This window comes from Scardinius erythrophthalmus, assembly GCF_964197995.2.
Source record: "Scardinius erythrophthalmus genome assembly, chromosome: 23".
Lineage (NCBI taxonomy): Eukaryota > Metazoa > Chordata > Actinopteri > Cypriniformes > Leuciscidae > Scardinius > Scardinius erythrophthalmus.
Window position 1 is genome coordinate 31,333,837 of NC_138243.1, and position 24,969 is coordinate 31,358,805.

At 39.8% G+C, this 24,969-nt stretch overlaps 1 protein-coding gene across 1 annotated transcript in view; it reads left to right on the forward strand.

Annotated features, from left to right (window-relative positions):
* The first annotated feature begins 416 nt into the window (after positions 1-416).
* Positions 417-24,969, forward strand: part of rfx3 (regulatory factor X, 3 (influences HLA class II expression)) — a 43,164-nt gene continuing 18,611 nt past the window's right edge. The window contains exons 1-5 of the mRNA XM_081354751.1: positions 417-586; positions 15,410-15,516; positions 17,283-17,374; positions 21,385-21,652; positions 24,559-24,633. Coding sequence (XP_081210877.1) covers positions 15,415-15,516; positions 17,283-17,374; positions 21,385-21,652; positions 24,559-24,633 — 537 coding nt within the window. The 5' untranslated portion in view covers positions 417-586; positions 15,410-15,414. The remainder of the gene's footprint in view (positions 587-15,409; positions 15,517-17,282; positions 17,375-21,384; positions 21,653-24,558; positions 24,634-24,969) is intronic.

Sequence of the window (24,969 nt, forward strand, 5' to 3'; positions counted from 1 at the left end):
AATTCATCAAAAGTGAGGCTGATTATTGAGTACAAGGGAAAGTGGTTTCTGCTATGACGCACAAGCCCCGCCCTTCTTTCTCATCTCAACATCTCAACCAGACCTGCTTTCAAAAGCCCCGCCCACTCATCGTTGGGCGCCTCCTATTGGTGGTTTACACACAGCCCACGATGATCATTTATTTTGCAATACATACTTGCGTTGGCAGTTTCAGCCCTTTTATGATCATTATTTCCTCAGTACTTTAATCAATAATAAATCAGCCGTAAATTATTTCAAAAATAGAGGCCACAAAGAGAGACGCGCGCGGACTCCTCCCTCCCATCACCACAAGCCCCGCCCCTTCACTGAACGTCAGGTTCGGTTGCGCACTGAGCTTCATATACAAGCTCCGCCTCTTTCCGCAGCGTCAAGTTAGTTTACGCGGCGAGCTTTATAGCAACCGTTGCCCCGAGTTGCAGCGCCATAGTCACCGTAGTCCTGGCGACTGTAACCCACCAACAATAACAACAACAACCTCCTCCTCTCCTCTCTCCATCCTTACACCACCTTCCTCTCATCCTCATCCTCATCCACACCAGTCCAGGTGAATATTTCAATATTAACATCTCGTTTCCAAAGTGTGTTCACTGTCTAACCGCTTGCGTGATGGTTGTGGCTTTGTGTTTGTGTGTGAAATGAATACCGGAGTAAATCTCCTGAGCTCGTGTTGTTTGTGAAGGTTTTACGGCTGTCGTTTTATTCTCTGACGGTTTATATCGTTTCTATTGATGCGGCGCGTCCAGATGTTTCGCTCCTCGTCTGCTTTATGTATTAAAAACCCGAGGAGCGAACGACATCTGTCGGCGTTTGAATAGTGCTGATTGATAAATATGTGTTTAATGATGTGGAAACGCGATGAAAACGCTGTTGTATTGAAGCGCAGCATCATTTTCTCACGATGCAGGTGTTGCTAAGCGGCTAATGTTAGCATGATGAGCCCGAATGAAGCGAATCTTCATCACACTTTCGGTTTAGGAATCAAAATCACATATTGTGTGTATTTTCGTGCTTTTAGTCGTTTTACACGATCTTCAAGTTGTATATTTGAGTGGTTTTGATCGCTGGGTGTTGTTTTATCGTTAGCCTCAGACGCTCATTTGTAAGCGAAACAATGAATTTTCTCTTGAGGCAGGTGTTTGTGTTTCTGTTTCCCGCTGATAAATGCTAATGGGGGATTTTAGGTGTGATTCTGCGGGATGTAATGACACATATGAAGATTATCTGTCTGTCTTCTATTGTTATAAAGCAGGAGTTACTCTTGCTAAGCTATTGGCCCTCTGTGGTCGTGTCTCAATCATGTCGTGCTCCCTATATAGGGCATCATCATGCACCCTAAACACAATCTCGTGGACCTGTTTTAGGGCATCATACACTAGCATCTCTGTCTATGTATGCAGCTCATTAGATGTTTGTGTTATTATTATCACACTGATTATTTGCACAGCTGTGCAAAATCCACCTGTTTATTGGCAGATTCATTTATAACCATATTAGTAGGGATGGGTATTGATTGACACGGTTCGATTTCAATTCACAAGCTTGCAATTCTGATCTCGATTCGATATGGATTAGTTTGGATTTATGTAAATTTTTCCTCCAGCAAAAATAAAATAAAATCTATCGTCTATAATGCTGTAAACTATACAGGGAGGTAAGATCAGCTATTACTATATTATTACAGGTTACATAACTTTGTAATGCCATAATTCTGATTCTACTCCAATAGATAAACATTTAAAATGCCATAAACTTGTTTTCATGAAGGATTTATTCGAACATAAATGTAATATTGAAGAACAGGTTGAGTAAAAATATAGCCTAGTGAATTTAATTTTTATAGTTAACTTAGTTATTATGGTCATTGAATGTCTTTTCTGAGGTAAATGTAGCGATACGTGACATTATATCCGCGTTGAAACACTGATTGATGGATTACTACATGAGACATGATTGATTTCAGGAAGTCGTTCTGAATCTTTCATCATTTCCTTCTGATGTTCACTGATGTTTGTTTGCTGCTGTAACTAGTAGTAAAGAGGAAGAGTTGATCGGTTCATCTGTCACACACATTAAACACACATTTATTGACCGAATTCAGTGATGAAATGACAGGATTTGAAAGCCGAGAATGTTTCATATTAAAAGTATCAAAGCTTATTGTGATTATTGGATGGCAGGTTCAACCTTGGGATTTAAGAATCAATGTCGGATTATCAAAATGAGAATCGGGAAATCAATATTTTTTAACTCAGCCCTTCATTTTAGTGTTTACCGTCACTTATTGGATGTTGGCTGGTTCAGATTCAAAATCCGATTTTTTGGCGCTTCTTAGCATATTGCAGAAGTATTTATATACAAAACCAGTCACAAGGTCACATCCAATTCAGTTTCAATTCCAGTTCAATTTTTAAGCTTTTCATTGATGTGTGGTTTGTTATTATAGGACAATGTTTGGCCGAGATTCAACTATTGAAAATCTGGAATCTGAAGGTGCAAAAAAATCGAAACATTGAGAAAATCTCATTTAAAGTTGTGCATTTATGTTCGCGATTGTGTTGCATTCACTCACACATTTAAAAATATATATATTTACAGTAGGAAATTTACAAAATATCTTCATGGAACATGATCTTTACTTAATATCCTAATGATTTTTGGCATTAAAGAAAAATCGATCATTTTGATTTGATAATCTATTGCCACAAATAAACCCGTGCGACTCGTGACTGGTTTTTTGGTCCAGGGACACACAAGGGCTGTAAAACTTGTATTATAATCATGATTGTGATTTCTGTTACTCTCAATTATTTAACTCTCCAGCCAGCAAAAAAAACAAACATTTTGAACAAAAAGCTGAGAAAATTATGTTTTTTTCTCCAAAGATCTTCCATGGCTTGTTTCTGCTGCTTCTGTTCTCAGGTGATGTCACAGCGCCCCCTACCGTATAACAGATGGAAAGCAGGAAAATTGTCAATTATGTCAATGTCAGGAACTCGTCGCTTCAAATGATGGAAAACTCAGTGTTAAGCGCAATCGTCTGCGATATTAGTGACTTTATTGTTTGCGATTGTGGTTGCTGAATAAATGCACTTATGCGCTACAAAGTTTTTTTTGTGGTTTTATTAGAAAAGCATTAAAGTGGTTTAGAAGTATTGTCATTACTTTTGAGGGAACCTTGGTGAAAAAAAAAGCCAGCCAGACTAATTACCAGGATACTTCAAGTGTGTTGATGATTAGTTAACGTGAAGTGTGCCATTTTGAAACAGCTAATTTTGTACTAAATATATTATAGTTGTAATTAAATTGAAATAAAGCATAACTTTAAGTGTATTTAGTGTACTTTTGTGTGCTAAATTGGAACAACTTCAAGTATACTTTAAGTATACGACTAATTACAAGCTTGATTAGTGATATTAAAGTGTACTTTATTTGTGTTACAAGTACATTACAAATTCATTACGAGTGTCTTCGAAACATACAAGCAATATACCATAAGTGTATTTATATATATTTAATATATAATATATATTTTTGCCATCTTCACCTTTTTTTAGGATAGGACAGTAGTTGGACAGGAAGTGAGGTGGAAGTGAGGTGAGAGAGAGAGAGAGAGAGAGAGAGAGAGAGAGAGAGAGAGAGAGAGGACGGCATCAGTAAAAGTCCTCAAGCCGGACTCGAACTCGGGTCTCCTGAAGCACGTCGGCGCACTTGCCCATGAGGCTAACGTGGTGTGATATATTTGAGTAAAAACTATGGGCTCATTAATACCTTTGGCTCATTCCAAATACTGCACACTTTATCTTCAATAACAAATGTACATTATTAGACAAATAATACTTAGCTATACTTTGTACAAAATACTTTTGTATACTATAATGTATTTTGAAAGTATACTTTCAGTGCATTGTAACAATGATCATTTCCAGCACACAGTTAAAATATACCTAAAATATATTTTTAATAAAGTGCAAATAAATACGCACTTTATGCAAACATATAAGAAGATAAAAAAAAAAAAAAAAACACTGGATGGATTTGTATCATTTTATGATGGTTGTGTACTGGCACTGCCAACACACATTTCAGCACAATCAACTTGTAAAAGTGCATGTACCATTATATGACCCCTTTAAGTTAGCGGCCATTCAGAACTTCTACTAGCCAAAAAAAAGAGAGTAAATATAATGAGGAACGCGCCATATTAGCTCAAGATTTGACACGTTACCCGCCACAGTCGATTTTTACCTGCAATCGGCGAGTGTTAATTTCATTCGAACCCTGTCTGTAATATATAGGCTAATGCAGGAGATGCTAAGAAATGCTGATCTGTGAATGAGCTTTTTCTGATGTCCTGGAGATAATGGCTCGGCGTAACCCGGCGGTTCCTGCTAGTTTATAAGCGGCGTGTCAGTTTCAGCTTCATCCGTCTGTATTCTCCTGGCGCAGAAGTTGACGATGATGCAGAAATGTGACCTATCTTCCCATAATCCAGCGCAGCAGAGCTAACCGCTGAGGGTTTCCTAGGGTTGCATCAGGTCCTCTGCGAGATGAAGTCGCGTCTTCATTACGGGCCGAGGAACACGTGCTGGAGGACACCGGAGAGAGGCAGCATGGGATAGCGCTCCATCCAACCTGATGAACCGATGACATCCTGGAGTTACACACTGATCTCAGTGCGAGTCAAAGTTAGGGACGCACCGATATGAACATTTGGCCGATACTGATAATTCTTTATACTTGAAAGCCAATAAACCGATATATTGGCCAATAAATCTAATCCCAAATTTTTATGTGATTTTTGAGAGCCTGATTACAAAAACAAGTCTCATCATTAAAAGCCACGTCCCAAACATACAATTATGATGTTCTCATTATAATGTTCTGTAGCCGATATGACATGTTGCACTGAACTGTATTTTCCTTTTATGAAATGATTTCAATCATATTTCAAGCAATTCAGAATCAGCATGTTGAACATCTGAAGAGTCTCAGCTGAAGGAAATAATACATTATTTATCAGCTTTAAATAGAGATGTGACGGTGATAATATTCTCCCACCGGTTAATCGACTTGTGACAACACCGGTATTACCGGTTTCATCGTGGGGTGGGGGGTGTTAGAGTGATGTCATTTTTTTTTTTTTTTTTTTTACATGGCGTCAATTCATCATTCGTATTGAGTTTGATTGACATGCGATCTAACCAATCAAATTCCACCATTTTTGTGCGATAAAGCAGTCAGAAGAGTTAGGCCGTGTGTCCACCAAAGCGTTATTAGCCAGCTGAAAACGCTAGGCGCTCTGCTAAAAACGCTCAGCTGTGGGCGCTTGAGAGCGTTTTGGCAGCGCAGCGTTTTTTCAGTTGAGACGGTTGAGACCGAGACACTTTGCTTGTTATGATACGGAATATCCGCGAAAGTCTTACTAGTATCTCATTTCACACATATTTTATTTCTGTGTTGATTCTATATTAAAATGTCAATACAATATGTAATGTATTTTCTCTGGCTCTTGATTTTGTTCCGTTATTATGCTTGTTGTTGTCATCTGTTGACGTACGTTGTACAAGCAGAATCATGTGACGGACGCGGTTGGCCGGTGTGGTATTAGTCCCGCCCCTCCTCCACTGTGATTGGACGGTTGGGTAAAAAGTGACAGTGATGAGCGCTGCGTTTTACCAAAAGTTGAACATTCTTCAACTCTCGGCGACCAGTAAAAAACGCCGAACGCTCAGCGCTTCAGCGTGAAAAAGACGCTCAGCAACTCGTTACGCTCATGGCGTTTTAAAAACGCGGCGCTCCCATTGAAAACAATTGAAAAAACACGCCAGCCGCGAGTAAAAACGCTTTGGTGGACACACGGCCTTATTGATTAACTTCGGTGGATTTGAACTTGGCTTTAACTGAGGCAATCTGTCACGACACATTAAAGAGCCAAAAAACGGTAGGCCTATTTTATATTTGTTTGACTGACCAAATTTGAAAGTTGAGACTTTGTTTCATATTATTACCTGCTCGGTCCTGTCTTTCAGCGCGTTGTCCGTGTCCTCTATTTTTCACTGCTTGAGATCATGTTGAGAACAATAACGCCCTATTTGAGGGTATAGGGCGTGATTTCGGATTCAACCACAGTGTTTGAATGGTGGGTTCGTTATTATTCTTGAAAAACGCATGTTATTATTTCAGCACTTCGCGAATGGACAACGACTCTTAGGCCGTGTGTCCACCAAAGCGTTATTAGCCAGCTGAAAACGCTAGGCGCTCTGCTAAAAACGCTCAGCTGTGGGCGCTTGAGAGCGTTTTGGCAGCGCAGCGTTTTTTCAGTTGAGACGGTTGAGACCGAGACACTTTGCTTGTTATGATACGGAATATCCGCGAAAGTCTTACTAGTATCTCATTTCACACATGTTTTGTTTCTGTGTTGATTCTATATTAAAATGTCAATACAATGTAATGTATTTTATCTGGCTCTTGATTTTGTTCCGTTATTATGCTTGTTGTTGTCATCTGTTGACGTTGTACAAGCAGAATCATGTGGCGGACGCGGTTGGTCGGTCTGGTATTAGTCCCGCCCCTCCTCCACTGTGATTGGACGGTTGGGTAAAAAGTGACAGTGATGAGCGCTGCGTTTTACCAAAAGTTGAACATTCTTCAACTCTCGGCGACCAGTAAAAAACGCCGAACGCTCAGCGCTTCAGCGTGAAAAAGACGCTCAGCGCCTCGTTACGCTCATGGCGTTTTAAAAACGCGGCGCTCCCATTGAAAACAATTGAAAAAACACGCCAGCCGCGAGTAAAAACGCTTTGGTGGACACACGGCCTTAAGTATCACGAACGCGTTCTCGCGCATTCATGTTAAGTGTATTTTTGGGAAACGCGCGTGGAATTGCGGCGTGTGATGAGCGTAACCTTGCACATAGAGAACGCTCTTAAGATCAAAGATACATCGTTATCGGGAAACCCGGCCCTGGTCTCCGCACTAGCCTAACTGAAAACTATGAAAGCCGTGTGACCGGCCAACCGGTAAAAATAAAATAAAATAAAAAAATACATTAAAGAAACTATTCCCTCTGATTTTGTTTCATTAATAAAGTTTGACTAATCGTAGCAGTCTCACATTCGTTTAGAGCTCGTGTGAATTGCACGTATAAAATGAAGTTAACGAACAACCTCGTTTCATCAGGAAACGCCACATGAATTTCACTGCGCTTTATGAAGAGTTTTTATTTTGCGTGAAGAAGCCGTTCGCCGGAGATGTGTTAAAAGATTCATTCATGCACACAAGAGAGTGTATTCATGATTATTAGGCTACCGGTATACTAATCCTCCTGGTGCGGGGTCTGAGTGAGTAATTTACCTTTGTTCTTTGATTAACATTAATGACACTCCATCTGACACCGTCCCATTTTCTCACAAATTTCTACATTCATTTATGATATTATTTAAATCATTTGCTCTTATGAGGACACTCGACAAAACGGACATTTTGGCATAATTTGTGTGTGTTATGTTTTGTTCAAGGCCGAAAAGAGAACTCGATACTGACGCGCGTCTTTGTGTGTGTGTGTGTGTGTGTGTGTGTGTGCGCGCGCGCGTGTGTGTGTGTGTAATAGGGAGGACTTACAGCGCGGTCTCTTGTTTTGTCGCGCTTGAATGGTTGAGCGTGATCATACAACGCTAGTCAACTGGTGACAGAAAATACGGATACTGCGTAATTGCTTTAAAAAAAATTTTTTTTGCGGTGCTGCGGTGGGCAAGTGATGAAACCGGTGTTGCGACTGAACACCGTGTAACACCGGTAACACCGACTATCGCGCCAAGCCTAGCTTTAATATATCGGAGATATTATCTTATCAGGCCGATAACGATAACATTAAAACTGAACATATATCGGCCGATACCGATACGGTGACCGATATATCGATATAAACTTGCGGGATTGGAAACGTGTTGCATCTTCTCTGAAAGCAATCAGAAACCGTCCAACTAATGAAGTCGATCATGTTATTCCAGGTGTTTCTTTAGGTGTTATTTTCTGTCGTTCTCACCCCCCACCCCACTATAGTCCGTTAATGCCAAACCAAGAGGACATGATGTCAGAACCCCCAGTTATCAGCTCACGTTACCACTGATCTACGGTCAGGTGTGGAGTGTAACCGGGGCCGTGCCACCTGTCCATAGTATCCGGTTGCTTTCCAATCGCTTTAAGAGATACTGATTGAGTAAATTATTCATTTCCAACTCATCTCAAGCGAAACCCATTGAGGTTCACGGCTCACGAGTGTGTGGGCGCATGCAGCTCCGGGGAAAATCTACAGGTTTTAAATCAAGACTAATCAACTCTACTTTATTTTAGCTTTATTATAGTGTGTGTTTTTAATCTAAACCAGCCCTGGCAGAGCTAAATATACATCCGCTACTGAAATCGCTTTGATACTGTATTCTGTACATTTGCTTCATGCTCAGTTGCTGCTGTTGATCGGCTTTGTGTTTGGTGGAATATGATGATGGGTTTGTCAGTAGCCGATTCCACTATAAGTCTCGAGATTTTATTAATGGTAATGTTGTCTTCTGAAGAGTTGTAGATCTATACAGCGGTGTCCAGCTGTTTTTAAAGACCCTACAAGTTCAATTAAACCATCAAAAAATCAGGGACAAACTAAACACTGAACTTACTGAAGGTATTTATCGGACTAAATTTGGCAAAAAAAGGCAAACTACAGCGACAGGTTTTATTGTACAAAGCAATATTATACTATGGTTCTCTCTTTGATAGTCTTTGATAAAAAAAATGGTGTTGCACAATTTCCTTATTGCATGTTACATGTACTTTATCCAAATTATGCATAATTACATGCAATTAACCCTCAAACAAACTCTAATCCTACTCTAACCCTATAGTAAGTAAATGTAGTTAATTATTATTACTCAGTACTTAAATATATAATTACACTGTAACATAAACCAAATGATACAACAATAGCATAAACACAAATGCAAAGTAAAACACACCTTCTAATGCACGTAATGGAGATTAAAAGCTCGGGATATGCATGTTTCACTGCGTTATCATCACATATAAGGCAATATATATACGTATACGGTGGTCTAAAGGCACATTTGACCCCTGACTCGTGGGGGGAGAGGCAGCGTTGGGCCTTTGTTCCCCTTCAGCAGCGAGTGTGTGTTTGCTGTGGGTTAAGTGGGCCACAGGGGAGCGCATGAATGAGCGGAGGTGAAGTCAGCCGGGGGGGGGGGGGGTGTTCAGACAGGTGCCTGTTTATTCTCCACCACAGGGAGCAGGTGGGGTTAGGCCACACAATACACGTCAGCGGACATCAGGAGCAGTTTATCAGGACATCTATAAAGCTGTGTGGACACTACACAAGATTATTAACATGAGAAAAGTCTTTTTAGTTGTCTGAGACGGTCATTACTTTACTGTGCAAAATACACGGCTGTAGATGAACTTGTCACGAGTGAAACCTGTATTTAATGCATTTACTTTCACTGTTTGGGTTAGGATGAGGACATGTCACATGTTTCATAGATAGACCATAAACATCCGCCAAGTGTCCAAGTGCTGAAATACTGGAGTTTGACTGGACCAATTTAACAACTCAGTACTTTTCATTTTAAGCTGATCTATTTATTTCACTATGCTAATTACGCAGTTGGTAAGTTGCATGTGATTATTTGCATTTACCGTAATATTTATTTACTGTGCTTAAGTAAACAATTATTATTATTTTTATATATATTTTTTTTGCATTCCACAGTAAATTCAAATTATTTATTACACTATGCTAATTACACAGTTGGTTAGTTGCAGGTTATCATTTGCATTTACCATAGTATTTATTTATTCACTCACTATCAGGGTTCGACATTAAGCCTTGTCGTGTGCTTCAGTAGATCAGTCAGTAAAAAAGTTGTTTGTCTGGAAAAAATAGGATTTTTTATGTTGGAAATATAATGTATTCTGAAGCAATCTCATCTCTGACATGTTTAACCCTCTGGTGCTCGTCGTGTGGCAGTCAAAAATGACCTATTTTTTATTGTTTCAATGAAATTAATGTACTATATTATATTTTGATAATGTTTTTTATTTAATATTTTGTATTTTTAGGGGATTTAATGCTATTAAATTATATTTCTGCAGTAGTTATTTCGTTTACTTTTTGAGCATAGAGCTGAAAATGAAACGTCCATCTTAAACTGAGGTAAATCTTGAAGACAGTGTGAAGTTTCTCAAAGACACGCGTGTTGCTGAAGTGAATACATTTAAAAAAGTGAACTAAAAAAAAGTTACTGAATTTTACATTTATTGTTATGATATATATATATATATATATATATATATATATATATATATATATATATATATATATATATATATATATATATATATATATATATATATATATATATAGTATAGATACTAAATCCAAGTGATTATTCTAAACCAGCTGTGTTCAGAATTTGAGCTTTCAGTGAGGTGTTGTTTGGCCGCAGTACCAAAGGTTTCCACTAGATGAAATTTATATCCCATTAATTTCCAATGCATACATTTTTGACCGTGAACAGAACACAAGTGTGTCTATATTTTTCAGTACGATTATGAATCATGTCCATGATTTTATTTTTTGCTCGAAAAGTGAATAAATGGATTATAACTACTGCATAAATATAATTTAGTACCATAAAATCCCCTAAACATACAAAATATCAAATACAAATTAAAATAGATATTTTTATAGAAGGTTTTTTTTTTTTGACCAACACACCAGAGGATAAAGGACAACATACAAGTCTGTTTAACAAAGGATTGTGAGGGAAAAAATCAATTAAGACTTAAATCACCCAGTTAGGAGTTAATATGTAATAGTGCTGCATCATGTTTTAAAGGTGATGCTAATAAAACACAACAGTTGATGGGGATCCGTTGTCTCTGAATAGTTTGTTGTGGATGAAGTCTGTTGACTCAGTGTGTGTATGTGTGTGTGTGTGTGCTGGAAATGTCGGTGATTATGCGCGAGTCAGGAATGCTGGGTAATCAGACGTTAGGGCTGAGGGGGAGGTGAAGTGAACAACACCACCTGAACCCTGCAGGTAAATGAGGAGCAGAGGAAGAGGAGGTGCAGGAGACTCTGGGGAAAGATAATTAACCTGGAGAGACCTGATCATGGAAACATACGATCCAGTGTTTATCTGCAGCGAGAAGCAGACAAACCCACGCTAACGTTCACAGGTTTCATCACAGCAGACACGATTAAATATTAACTTCATTTATTGCTTTGGGTACGGGCAGTGTTCTTCACTCACTGACCTGCTCAGAACACACAGATAACCTCACCATCACTGATGTGTGTTTGTGGAAGCAGAGGACTGGAAGGGACCCAGCTTGATATATATATATATATCTTTTGTACTTTAGGTAACGACCCTTAGGGTTGTTATTACTAGTGTTTGCCAAGATGAGCATCACCATTACTAGTGCTTAAACGGCTAGCATTAAAGGGGAGGTATAATGCCCTTTTCACAAGATGTAAAATAAGTCTCTGATGTCCCCAGAGTGTGTGTGTGAAGGTTTAGCTCTAAATACCCCACAGATATTTTTATATCGCATGTTAAAGTTGTCACTGTTTGAGGGTGAGCAAAAGCGCACCGTTTTGTGTGTGTTCCTTTAAATGCAAATGAGCTGCAGCTCCCGGCACAGGGGGCGGAGCTTCAAGAGCTCGTGTCCTTCAACATCACACAGACATGCACTGAATATTTCAATGTTTATGTTCAAGAAGAAGTGACAACATGTAGAAGCAACAGGACATTTCTGAATGGTTAGTTGATGAACTTATGAAGCTGATGTGTAGTTATCTTCTAGTCATTGATTAGCATATTCTGTCTTGATAATCTATAAATCGTGTTCCGGGGGCGGGGTTTATGTAAATTCTAGGGTTGGTGATGTCACTAACCCGGAAGGAATGTGGTGTAGTCTCTACCAGCCGTTTGTTGTAGTCCTTAAAAAGCGATTTCTGTAAAAGCAAATATCTCCCTTTGCTTTGAACTTTGAGCGTTGTAACTTTGCAGATGTTGTTTATGCTCAAACAGCAACATTACACACTAACTAAAGTTAGAAAAGTCAAATCATAATCAACCACCCCTTTAAAGTAATAATGCAAATTATTCCTCAAGCCTTCCTAAGGTGTATGAACTGTCTATGACTTTCCTCTTTCATACGAACACAATCAGAGTTATAATAAATTATATTCTGGCTCTTCCAAGCTTTGTAATGGCATTAAATAGTGCCTGTGTTTTTTAAGCTCCAAAAAAAGCACATCCATCCATCATAAAAGTAATCCATACGCCTCCAGCGGGTTAATAAAGGCCTCCTGAAGAGAAGCCATGGGTTTGAGTCGAGTTCTAGCGGTACGGTGACCTCTGACCCGATCCTCTTCTCTTATATCCAGATCCTCTGGCATTTTTCTTCAAAACTTCTCTTTTTGAGGGCCGTTCACTCACACCATAACTATATTTGCGTCCACACCAACTTTTTAAAGTTTTCTGACATAGTCTGACGTAGTCGATATAGTGGAATAAGACAACACCCAGTCTTTCCACCACGACTTCAGAGGAAGAGAGACAGTGCTGTGGAAACGAGCGGTTTTCCAGATCCATGCTTTGGAGAAGCGGCTCGACTTGTCAGACAGTGCTGGGTTTATCTGGACCTCGGCGATTACCTTCTCCACAATGTCTTCTGTTGCTCTTAAATTAGGGGCTCATCATTTCTCGATATCGTTATTGAGAACCATTTTTAGAACTAGGCTATATCTTTACCGTTATTGTTATCGTTAGGCCTGTCACGATAACAAATTTTGCTGGACGATAAATTGTCCAAGAAATTATCGCGATAAACGATAATATTGTCGTTCTGAGACCATTTTCATTTAATATAATTATAATGGCATAATAATGTAGGTACACCTTTTCAACGATCTATAAACTTTTATTTCTAAAGAATATTAAACATTGAAAACGGAAAACATTTTAAATATCCAAAAAAATTAACAAAACAACCAAAAACAATGAAAGCAATGGACTCTCAGTGTCTGTTAACAAAATAAATGTCTGTTAATAAATAAAATGGATGTAAACAAAATTGCACTTCAAAAAATATTAAACATTAGGCTTTAGACATTAGGCTTAAATAGTGATACATTCCATAACAGGCAAAACTGACAGTTAGGACCTTTGTAAACAAATAAAAAAAAAGCCTCAACAAGCCATTTCGCACAATTTTGCACTGTTACTCCTGTTACTTTGTCCTCCTGTTACTTTGTCAAGTGATTGTGTACTGTCGGGAAGATGGAGACGCACTTTATTGCGTGTGTATGCTACGCACTGAAAATACTTGGTTAGGATTAGGGGTGAGGAGTGCGTGCGTATAACACGCCATAATGAGCGTATCATATGCATGCAAAAACTATTTTTAGCGTATAAATGGCACGAGAAATAACATTCGTGGTATAGATACGCATTTTCATGTGATCGGGCTCGCTGTCGCAACTCACAACTAGCGTCTTCTCTCTCTCCGCAAACACTCCCGCCGGCGCTTTCCCATGCAAAGACCATGTGACTGACAAGCGCCGCCTCCCCACACAAAGACCATGCAACTGACAACAAGAGGGTTCACTCCTCCTATACGCTAAAGAACCGAGCGAGAGTGGTCATTCAGTCTCTTTGGTAGAGAGAGAGAGAGAGAGAGACGAGGAAAACAAACAAGTGGGAAAATGGAATTATCGCGGCCGGAAAAATTATCGAGCTCATTTTTTTTATCGTGCGATTAATCGACTTATCGACTATCGCGACAGGCCTAGTTATCGTCCTTGGTGTGAACGGGCCTTTAGACTTAACTTAACTTGTGTCCAGAGTTTTGTTTTGCTCTACATTCGTCAATTCCCACCTTGGCTTTACGCTACGCCTGCGTCATACATCCTACGTCAGGACATTTTAAAAAAACATTCAAACTCCTTTTGTGGCCCATAATCGAAAGAAGGGCGTACGGCATTATTACAACACCAGGGTGAGTAAATGGGGAGTTAGTTTTCATTTTGGGGGGAATTATCCCTTTAAACTAAACCAGACTGAAACTTTAAGTTGAAGTACAAAACAGAATGAGTAAAAATTAAACTAAATTAACCTAAATAAAAATATATAAATGAGGTACTTCAAAATATTAAACTAAAATAACAGTGCGCAGTGTTAGCTGAAATAAAAACCATTAAAACATTTGTTACTTTAAATAACTTGAATAAAACTATAATTAAAAAAATAATAATAATTTAAAAACGTATTTGATTTGAGCTAATTTTAAATGTAGTTTATGTACTAAAATAAATGGAAACTAAAGACATGTATATAAAAACACAACATTAATCATGGAAACAAATACCAAGTGTCAGATTTACTAACAGCTTGTGCCAGCACGAACCCTCTCTTGCCGTTAAATAACTACTGTCAGGATTTACTAAAGACACAAGCGCTGAAAAGGCATTATCAGGGTTATTTCTGTTGCTGACATCATTACATTTGTAGGAGTTTCCCTTTCAGAAGCAGTATTAATGGCAGGAGAGTTTTGAAATGAATCACGCTAAAGTTTGCGCTCGTCAGTGTGCTGGTGTTTGTGGCATTATCAACCGCCCCAAAAAACACGTCTTAAAGCCGACGCTTCCTGGTAGATGGCGCTGGTCCGTATGGAGATGATCTGACTGCGTCAACAGATCACAAGCAGAACTCTCCAATCACATCCGCGCTGTTTTGGAATTGCGCGCTCACGCTAATCTGCCTTGTTTAGTACAAACTTTAACTAAAATGAAAATAAAAAAACAACTATATAAAGTAGGTTATTTTCCCACCGGTTAATCGACGCGTGACATCGCCGGTAATACGGTGCCAACAGGGCCAATTCTGGGGCGGATTGCATGAATGTTGAGTTCATTAGCATATTATTCTTAATGAAAAACACAACAACAAAACAGTAAAATGACAAATACGCTTAAATAGGCGATTTTACATTTCGCTTTGACACCAAATATTCCTCCATCATCTTCAGCTCCTCACTCTCGTGCTGAACTCTGACTCCTGCTGCTGATCTGTGCTGAGACTCTCGCTCGACTCGCATGTTATTAAAGCAGACACGTTCAGTTTCAGTTTGTAGTGTCTGCCGCGGTGGGCAAGTGATGTAACGGTGTTGCTTCTGAACACCGGTAACACCAGCTGTTGTAGCAAGCCTCATATAAAGCCACACTGTCCTGCAGTGTGTGAATGGTGTTGTTTCGGAGAGTGTTAATGATGTGATTGTGTGTGTTCCTCAGGCGCCATGCAGACCCCCGAGGCCGGCGCTGACTCCTCGTCCAACACACTCCAGACCAGCGTACCTGTGCAGCCTGCAGTCAGCGGCCAGCAGGGGGCGTCTCAGCAGGTGACACACACGCGCACACACACGCGCACACACACACACACACACACACACACTCCAGACCAGCGTACCTGTGCAGCCTGCAGTCAGCGGCCAGCAGGGGGCGTCTCAGCAGGTGACACACACGCGCACACACACACACACACACACACACACACACACACACACACACACACACACACACACACACACACACACACACACACTCCAGACCAGCGTACCTGTGCAGCCTGCAGTCAGCGGCCAGCAGGGGGCGTCTCAGCAGGTGACACACACGCGCACACACACACACACACACACACACACACACACACACACACACACACACACTCCAGACCAGCGTACCTGTGCAGCCTGCAGTCAGCGGCCAGCAGGGGGCGTCTCAGCAGGTGACACACACGCGCACACACACACACACACACACACACACACACACACACACACTCCAGACCAGCGTACCTGTGCAGCCTGCAGTCAGCGGCCAGCAGGGGGCGTCTCAGCAACACACACGCACACACACACACGCACACACACACACACACACACACACACACACACACACACACACACACACTCCAGACCAGCGTACCTGTGCAGTCAGCGGCCAGCAGGGGGCGTCTCAGCAGGTGACACACACACACACACATTCTTGTACATCTATCTTTATGAGGACATTCATTGACACAATACAATCTCTAGCCGCTTACCCTAACCTTACCCATCACTACTAAGTGCCCAACGCGACCCCTGACCCTAAACCGACCCTTAACCTCATTCTAACCTTATCCCTAAAACCAAGTCTTGACCCTCAAACAGGCCTTTAAAGGCTCTCAGAAACTGAGGACCGGCCAACATGTCCTCACTTTACTCTCTTTGTCCTCACTCCAATGGACTAAAACTCAAACTGGTCCTCACAAAGATAGTAGTACAAGTACACACACACACACACACACACCTGAGCAGTGTTCCTGTGCAACCTGCAGTCAGCGTCTCAGCAGGTGAAACACACACACACACACACACACACACACACACACACACACACACACCGCAGTCAAGGGGAAATCAGACGCATTCAGATCACACCAATCTATGTTTTTATGGAATCAACTGGCCAGTCTTAAGGGAAAGTTCACCCAAAAATGTCAATTCTGTCATCATTTGCTCGCCATAATGTTGTTTCAAACCTGTATGAGTTTCTCTCTACTGCCGAACACAAAAGAAGAGAGTGAAGGACGTTGGTAATCAAACAGTTGACGGCAACTATGGAAGTCAATGGCTGCCGTCAACCACTCGATTACCGGCATTCTTCACTCTCTTCTTTTGTGATACAAACAACATTATGGCCAGTAAATGATGACAGAATTTACATTTTAAATTCTTCTGACAGCTTATGGACTCTTTTTCACGATTGGCATGTTTCAACAGTTAATAACATGTAAGACTAGTAATGTTTTTTATATTTTAATTTAAGATTTTATGTACATTTATAACATTATACTTTGTGCTTTCTTACGTTGGCACTAAGATGCAGCGAACTCTTGCTTCTAATGTCTGAGATCAAACTTGTAAACTCGTAATCGATATCCATATTTTCCTCTTTTGGAAAGTCATAGAAACACTATAATGTATTTTGTTTCCTTTTGCACTATTGCAACTTCTGCTTCTGAGACGCATGGAAACGTGAACGGGTCCATTACTGAGCTGCTACTGAACACACTTATTTCTGTCTTCCTGAGTGTTTACTGAGAGGCGATGGTGTGTTTCAGGCGCAGACTGTTCAGCAGGTCCAGCATGTGTATCAAGCACAGGTGCAGTACGTCCAGGAGGAGAACAACAGCGTTTACACCAATGGAACCATGTGAGTGTTTCATCTCAAACACGTGTTCTCATATAGGACTTTAAAGGGGGGGGGGGGTATAATGCCCTTTTCACAAGATGTAAAATAAGTCTCTGATGTCCCCAGTGTGTGTGTGTGAAGGTTTAGCTCTAAATACCCCACAGATATTCTTATATCGCATGTTAAAATTGTCACTTTTTGAGGGCGAGCAAAAAACGCACCGTGTGTCCCTCTAAATACAAATGAGCTGCTGCTCCCGGAACAGGGGGCGGAGCTTCAAGAGCTTGTGTCATTTTACCTCACACACTTTTAGCCTTTCATGTTCAAACCGGTGTCAGACAATGACGGAGAGACTCAAGAAGAAGTGACAACATGTAGAAGCAACAGTTTATGAAGCTGATGTGTAGTTATCCTCTAGTTATTGATTAGCATATTCTGTCTTGATAATCTATAAATCGTGTTCCGGGGGCGGGGTTTATGTAAATTCTAGGGTTGGTGATGTCACTAACCCGGGAGGAATGTGGTGTAGTCTCTACCAGCCGTTTGTTGTAGTCCTTAAAAAGCGATTTCTGTTAAAGCAAATATCTCCCTTTGCTTTGAACTTTGAGCGTTGTAACTTTGCAGATGTTGTTTATTCTCAAACAGCAACATTACACACTAACTAAAGTTAGAAAAGTCAAATTATAAATCAGCCACCCCTTTAAACGTGCCTGAAAGGGATAGTGCACCAAAAAATGAAAATTCTGTGATAATTTACTCGCCCTCATGTCGTTCAAAACCTGTATTTCTTCTGCAATCACAAAAGATGACATTTAAAAAAAAAAAAAAGTTTCATAAATAGATTCCACATTCAATACACCCGCCATCTTGAAACGGTTAACATGACGCTGTTCATCACTCACACTAACAAATCAATGTATTTGGCTGTAAAATCCACCGAGCGGGAAAACCCAGACGAAATGTAATGACCTTTCAGAGGTGAGAAGAGCATTATATATCTGGTTTCATTCCCATTGACTTCCATTGTTTGTTTTTTTCAATGGGAAATGGAACTGTTTGGTTACCATTACTAGTCATACTAGTTTGGAACAACATGAGGGTGAATAAATGACAGATTTAAATTTTTTGGGTGAACTATCTCTTTAATGCACGCACATCAAAAGGTTGCAAAATAAAGGCCCGTTCTCAACAATAACCATAAAGATACAAGGTGTGCATACTTATGCATTATTCTATGATGGTTTGTAGTATAATAGTGTGATTAGTGTGTTCACTCCTAATAGAATAAGTGTGTTTAAATACCCGGATGATGCTCTTAATTAACCCAAAAAACGAAGTGTGGGGTGTTGAACACTTCATGCACTCGACTGTCATGACAGGCTGTTGTGTTTAGAGGCGAACTGCGTGTCACTGAGACTCGATGTGTTCAGTCATCTGAAAATGACCACAAGTATCAACAAGTGGCGAAGAAACGGCGCTCTGCATGGCAGAAAACACCTGAAGTGCTTCTGTTCTCTCCTTCATATTTAGGCATTCGCTCCACAAGAAGCCAAGATCTTTTAAATTGGCTATTATAAATAACATGTCATCAGCCGAACGGAGAAAGCACGCATCAGAATGGCAATCAAAAGCAATGTTCTCCATAAAACAGTTATGCTTTGGTGATTTCTGTATCCATGGAAACAGCACTCTCACCTGAAGATGAAAGGATGGGAACTCATCAAAACACGACTTATTATGTTTCTCGAGTCAATTAAAGAAAAGCGTGCACGCCGATATAAAGATGAACATTTAAGATTCTTCTTTGTCACTGTACGAAGGTACAGCGAAACTGGAGCAATTCTTGCAGTGCATCACATATAACTGTGCTGACTAAACATCTCATTTAAATAAATACAATTTAAGTTGAATTTTAAAGAAACAATACGATAATAACCAATATACAGTACAATACGTCAATAAACAATATGCCATAATCAATACAACGCAAAAACAATACATACAAAACCAGTGCAAGCCAGGCGAACAGTCACATGTTGCACAGAAATATTGCACAGCAAGCAGCGAGATATTGCACACAATTATCAATTCACCAAATCTGAATAGTGGAAACATATAGACACACTGAGATACTGTATATAGGGGGTGTTGTTAACCTTAGTGTGTCCCTGGACCACAAACCCAGTCTCGAGTCGCACGGGTATATCTGTGGCAATAGCCAACAATACACTGTATGAGTCAAAATTATCCATTTTTCTTTTATGCCAAAAATCATGAGGATATTAAGAAAAGATATTTTTAAATTTCCTACCATAAATATATATAAAAAAAAATATATATTTTTGTGAGTGAATGCAGCACAATCGTGAACATAAATGGACAACTTTAAAGATTTTCTCAATGTTTAGATTGTTTAGTTGTTAGTTGTATCTCGGCCAAATATTGTCCTAACAAACGACACATCAGTGGAATGCATAAATGATGCATAAATCTCAATTTCATATAATGAGATATAACATGCCCCCTCAGATAAGTGCATTTCTCAGTTTATGAGTGTGTGTGTGTGTGTGTGTTGGCAGTGTTCAACTCCAGTATGGTGCTGGGGTAGAAACTGTTCTTGAGTTTATTGGTCCGCGATTTGATGGACCTGAAACGTTTACCAGACGGCAATTCAAATAACCGATGTCCCGGATGGAAAGGATCCTTTCAAATATTTCCTGCTCTTCTGAGACAGCGTGCGGTGTAACTCCGTCTCCTAACCAGACGCGATGCGATTCCAGCGACAAGCAGTTTGTCTGTCCACACCAGAAGCAACGCGACTACGAGATGCGTCAAAATCAATCAAAACCCACAGCCAATCAGAACAGCATGTGGGCGGAGTCTCGCGGCACCAGAGAGTAATCTTGAAAAATGGATAAGCAGCTCCATAATCAAACCATAGACTGCAAAAAATATGGATGACGCCCCTTCGCTCTCTTCCATTGGTGAGAACTGAAGCCGCCGGTGTCCCGATATGGCTCTGACATCTTGGGGCTTGAGTCTGCGCAGTAGCGATCTCAGGACCAGACCTGCGCAGTCGTGAGCAGGAAGTAAAGCCGCAAAATCAAGGCCCCGCCCTCACTCTCAGTGTGAAATAATTAATTATAGAAATTTAAATATTAAATTTAAAGCTCCAATCTCCTCAGTCCTCAGAAGATCCCGAAAAAAAGTCTGTTGGTGCTTCAGTGACTACTTCGCTCAGAGAACCTGTCAATCACAGCTGTCAATCATGACGTCACACCACCGTTTTATAGCATCACGTAACTAACTAAAAACAAACTTATTTTAAAAACAGACACTTGAACTTACATCAGCGTGATAAAAACCACAGCAAATGACAGAAACCACCTTTGGAAAAAAGATTTTTGAAGTGTAATTTAATTGTTTAGTTGGTCTCAAGTCCTGTTGAATAACACAGGGAGGCGGGGCTTATGACCTATACTAGGACCGGCCACCGGGGGGCGATCGAGACGCTTTGGCTTCACTTTTCAGGGCACTGAATCAAAATCACAAATATTACACCATTTAAACATTACTAAAAATACATAGGCTGAGTTAATAAAACAATCTTTGTCAAAGAATACACTTGTTTGTTCACAGTTTGATCTGAGGTGAATTATCCATTGTTGCTTTTACAGCCTCAAAGCTGGAGCACTAAATGATATTCAGAGTCACATGACATGCTTTTAACATTAAATAAAGCACATAAACAGCACCTGAGATCACCATCGCCACACTTTGTGTTTGTTGTTCCAGCGCGACGTCACAGAAAAATAGAAACCGTTTCTAAAATAGAATTGCCGCGTGTCGCGGCTGGTTAGGACAAACACTCTGATCAACATGGAAAATAACCTTTTATCACACGTCGCGGCGCGTCTGGTTAGCACACGGTGTAAAGCTCCTTCAGGGAAGGTTAAGGGCAGCCAATGATTTGCCAATGAGAGTGTAAATGAGAGTGTAAAAAGCAGCACATGTTCTTGTTTTATTGGCAGACGGACGTATTCATATTCAGAACCGCAGCTGTACAACCAGAACAGCGGCGGGAACTACTTCGACACGCAAGGCAGCGCGGGTCAGGTGAGCGCAGTGGTGACCAATCACAGCATGGCTAACAACGGGAACGGGAACGGCGCTCTGGGAATGGGCCTATCAGGAGGCCAGATCATCAGCAGCTCTGGAGCTTATCTGATTGGAGGAAACTCCATGGATGGCTCCGCCCCTCACTCCGCGGCTCAGACCACCAGAGCCTCCCCCGCCACGGTGAGCACCAATCACATCGCTCTCAGTACACGTAATCAAGTACCTTTTCAAGTAACTAGTAAAGTAACGCATTACTTTTTCAATTCACAACAAAGCATTCAGTATTCCTCAGAATCAATGAAAACAGTAAAATGCAATTTCAGAATTTAGGTGAGAAAAAGTAACGCAAAATTGACGTAACGCATCTTTTCATAAAACGTAACTAGGTAACGCAATGTTGTCATGCATTACTTTTAAAAGCACTTAAAGGGACAGCGCACACACAAATCGTCATTTACTGGCGCGACCTCAAGCTGTTCCACACCTGTACGAGTTCCTGTCTCGTGTTGAACTTGAACATAATCAGACAGTTGCTGACCCCTGACCTCCGTAGGATAGATACACAAATACTGTGGAAGTCGATAGGAAATTAAACCGCTAATTAAACCCAACATTCTTCAAAAGATCTTGAAGAAACTCAAACAGGTCTGGAACATCTTACGGGTGAGTAAAGGAGGATTTTTGGGTCCCTTTGACCCTCATGTTTTCTTCCAGTTATTTCACCCGGAGAGGATTTTCTTTTTCCCGAAAATGATAGTTAATACTTATTTAGGATTATTTTTTTCACCCCTTCTTGTTGCACTTCAAAATAATTCACCAAATATTGGATTCAATCTTTTTGTCAACTTGTTTTCTTTCAATTAGCAACGGTTTTGCATTTAATAATAATAATAATAATAATAATAATAATAGTACATTTTATTTATATCATCCAAACGTAACACCAATGTCATCTTGGAGAACAACATTAAACAAACAATACTATTATTTACAGTAAGACACTGGAAGATATAAAATACAAACTCGATGAATGTGCCGTCATTAAAAGGCGGTGAGTTTTAAGGCGAGATTTAATTGATTTTTTGGAACTGATTGATTGATTCTGAGCTCATGAAAAGGCAGTCATTTATTCTCTTTTATAAAGACCCAATTTATATTGTGGAAAATTTATATAATAAATATGTGTGAAATAATTCCCCCCTACAGTTAGACTTATTTAATTTAATTTATTGATTAATTTAAATATTTTTTATTATTATTAAAACGTTTTTACTACTCACATTTATTTAATACCACATTATTTAATATTTAATTATTATTATATTTTTTTTTTATATTCAGATTAAGTTGTTTTGAGCTCAGATCAACGAGGCGAGATGCAAAAACCTGTGCTAGTTGAAAGAAAACAAGCGGACGAAAAGATTGAACCCAATAATTGCGACACCAGCATCATGAGAGATTTAGAAGCGGTTTTTAAAAGAACGATCATATTTCTGTGGTAAATCTGAGGGTTAAACACAAGGGTTAATCTGAGATGTGCTCGTGATAATTAAAGCTAGTTTCAAAAATAAATAAAGAGCCTTAAACACACTTTTGAATCAAATACTTCAATTTAATTAATTCATTCAAACGAATTGTCAGTCTGAATAATTACACAGGCTGTTACCAGTCAAAGTCAATTAACATTTTATGTGATAATGGGTTCTTTTTTTACCTTATGTTTTTAATGTGAAAGTAAGCTATTTTCTGTGAGCGTGCATGACTTCAGAGTCATTAGCTGGAGAAGTCATGTTTATTTCCACAGCGCTTAATTCAGGACTGATTGTTTCAGAGCAGCGTCACTGTAATAAACGGGAAAATAATGATGCAAACTTCATTAAATATGACACACATTCAAGTTCTAGCTCTAAAACAACAATATTGTTTTTAGTTCAGTAAACGGTAAAACTATTTGCACTACAAACCAGTGTGTTTACAATATAAATATTAAAATATGATAGCAAATGCCAGTTTGCAATCTCAGACAGCATAACGGACTGTTTTTGTACGGCTAAAACTATAAAATAACTGGAAGCTGTTAAAGCTCTTACATTAAAAGTAAAGTTTTCAGCATTAAAAGCACGAGTATAAATAAAGCAGTGCTGCCTTGTGATTGGTCCAAACCAACACAACATGTTTGAGCATCATGTGATTCCCTATACAGGGAATATTCCACATTAGGGTTCGGAACAGAGCCAATGTACATCTAGGCCTAGATTTCTTTGTTACGTAGAAGGAAAAAAAGGTTATATTGCTTCATTAATGTTGTTATCCACCGTTATATTGTCACAATATGTAAATGAACATTTAGTTTATAAAAACTTCTGTATTTTTGTATCCCCGCTCACAGACAGCCGGATCGGCCCCAGTGCATTATGGGTGTTGAGGTTCTCCAACCTTTTTTGGGAGCTTCACAGCCCTTTTTCTTTAACCGTGAAGCACTGATGTCTGTGGAGGCTTGTCTCCGCCACAGAATACACATTTTAAAAGATAATTGTGACTTTTTATCTCACAATTGCAAGATAAAAGGTCAGAATTGTGAGATATAAACTCGTGATTCTGACTTTATAACACACAATTGCGCCGCTATATCTCACAATTCTGACTTTATAACACAATTGTGACTTTATATCACGCAATTCTGAGATATAAAGTCAGAATTGTGAGATAAAAAGTCGCAATTATCTTTTAAAATGTTTAATTCTGTGGTGGAAACAAGCCTCCACAGTTTTTACTGCAGCTTTTAATGTTGCCAGCAGTGAATTACACCTTTAATCTCTAAGTCCGTATATGAAGACTTGGCCTCACTATCAGTTTAATGTTGCTTAGATGTTCAGCTCTGAGTGAAGGATTACAGAAGCTGGATCATGAGGACTGTGTGTGTGTGTGTGTGTGTGTGTGTGTGTTGGTGGCTGGGATGCTTTAGTCGGGTCTGTTTCTGCTGCTCATCTCTGGTTTCAGTACAGCTCTCTTTCGCTACTGCCTTCATTTGATTTCCCCTCTTTTTGTTTTGTTCTCCTTTATTCTTTTGCTCTTTGGTCTATCAGATTGAAATGGCGATTGAGACGCTCCAAAAGTCTGAAGGTTTATCCAGTCAGAGAAGTTCGCTGCTCAACAGCCATGTAAGTTGCAAACACGCACAGCTTGGCTTTGCACGTCTCCTAGCGTTCTGCTTCGGTACTTTACGCTTCTCTCCGTCTCCACGGGTTACTCGCTCTCTCTCTCTCTCTCACTTTCTTTCTTAAGGTCGTTCACACCAAGGAGATTAATGATAACGCAAGTCCACGGCGTAACGATAGCAACAGAGATATATCACTGGAATCACTTTGATGAACGATAAAAACACTGATAGCCAATCAGAATCCATCCTGCTTTAACAAGCTCCAGCATTTAAAGCGACAGACGATGATTTTCATCTGAAATCAAACGTTATTGCGTTATAGGATATTTCACAATCA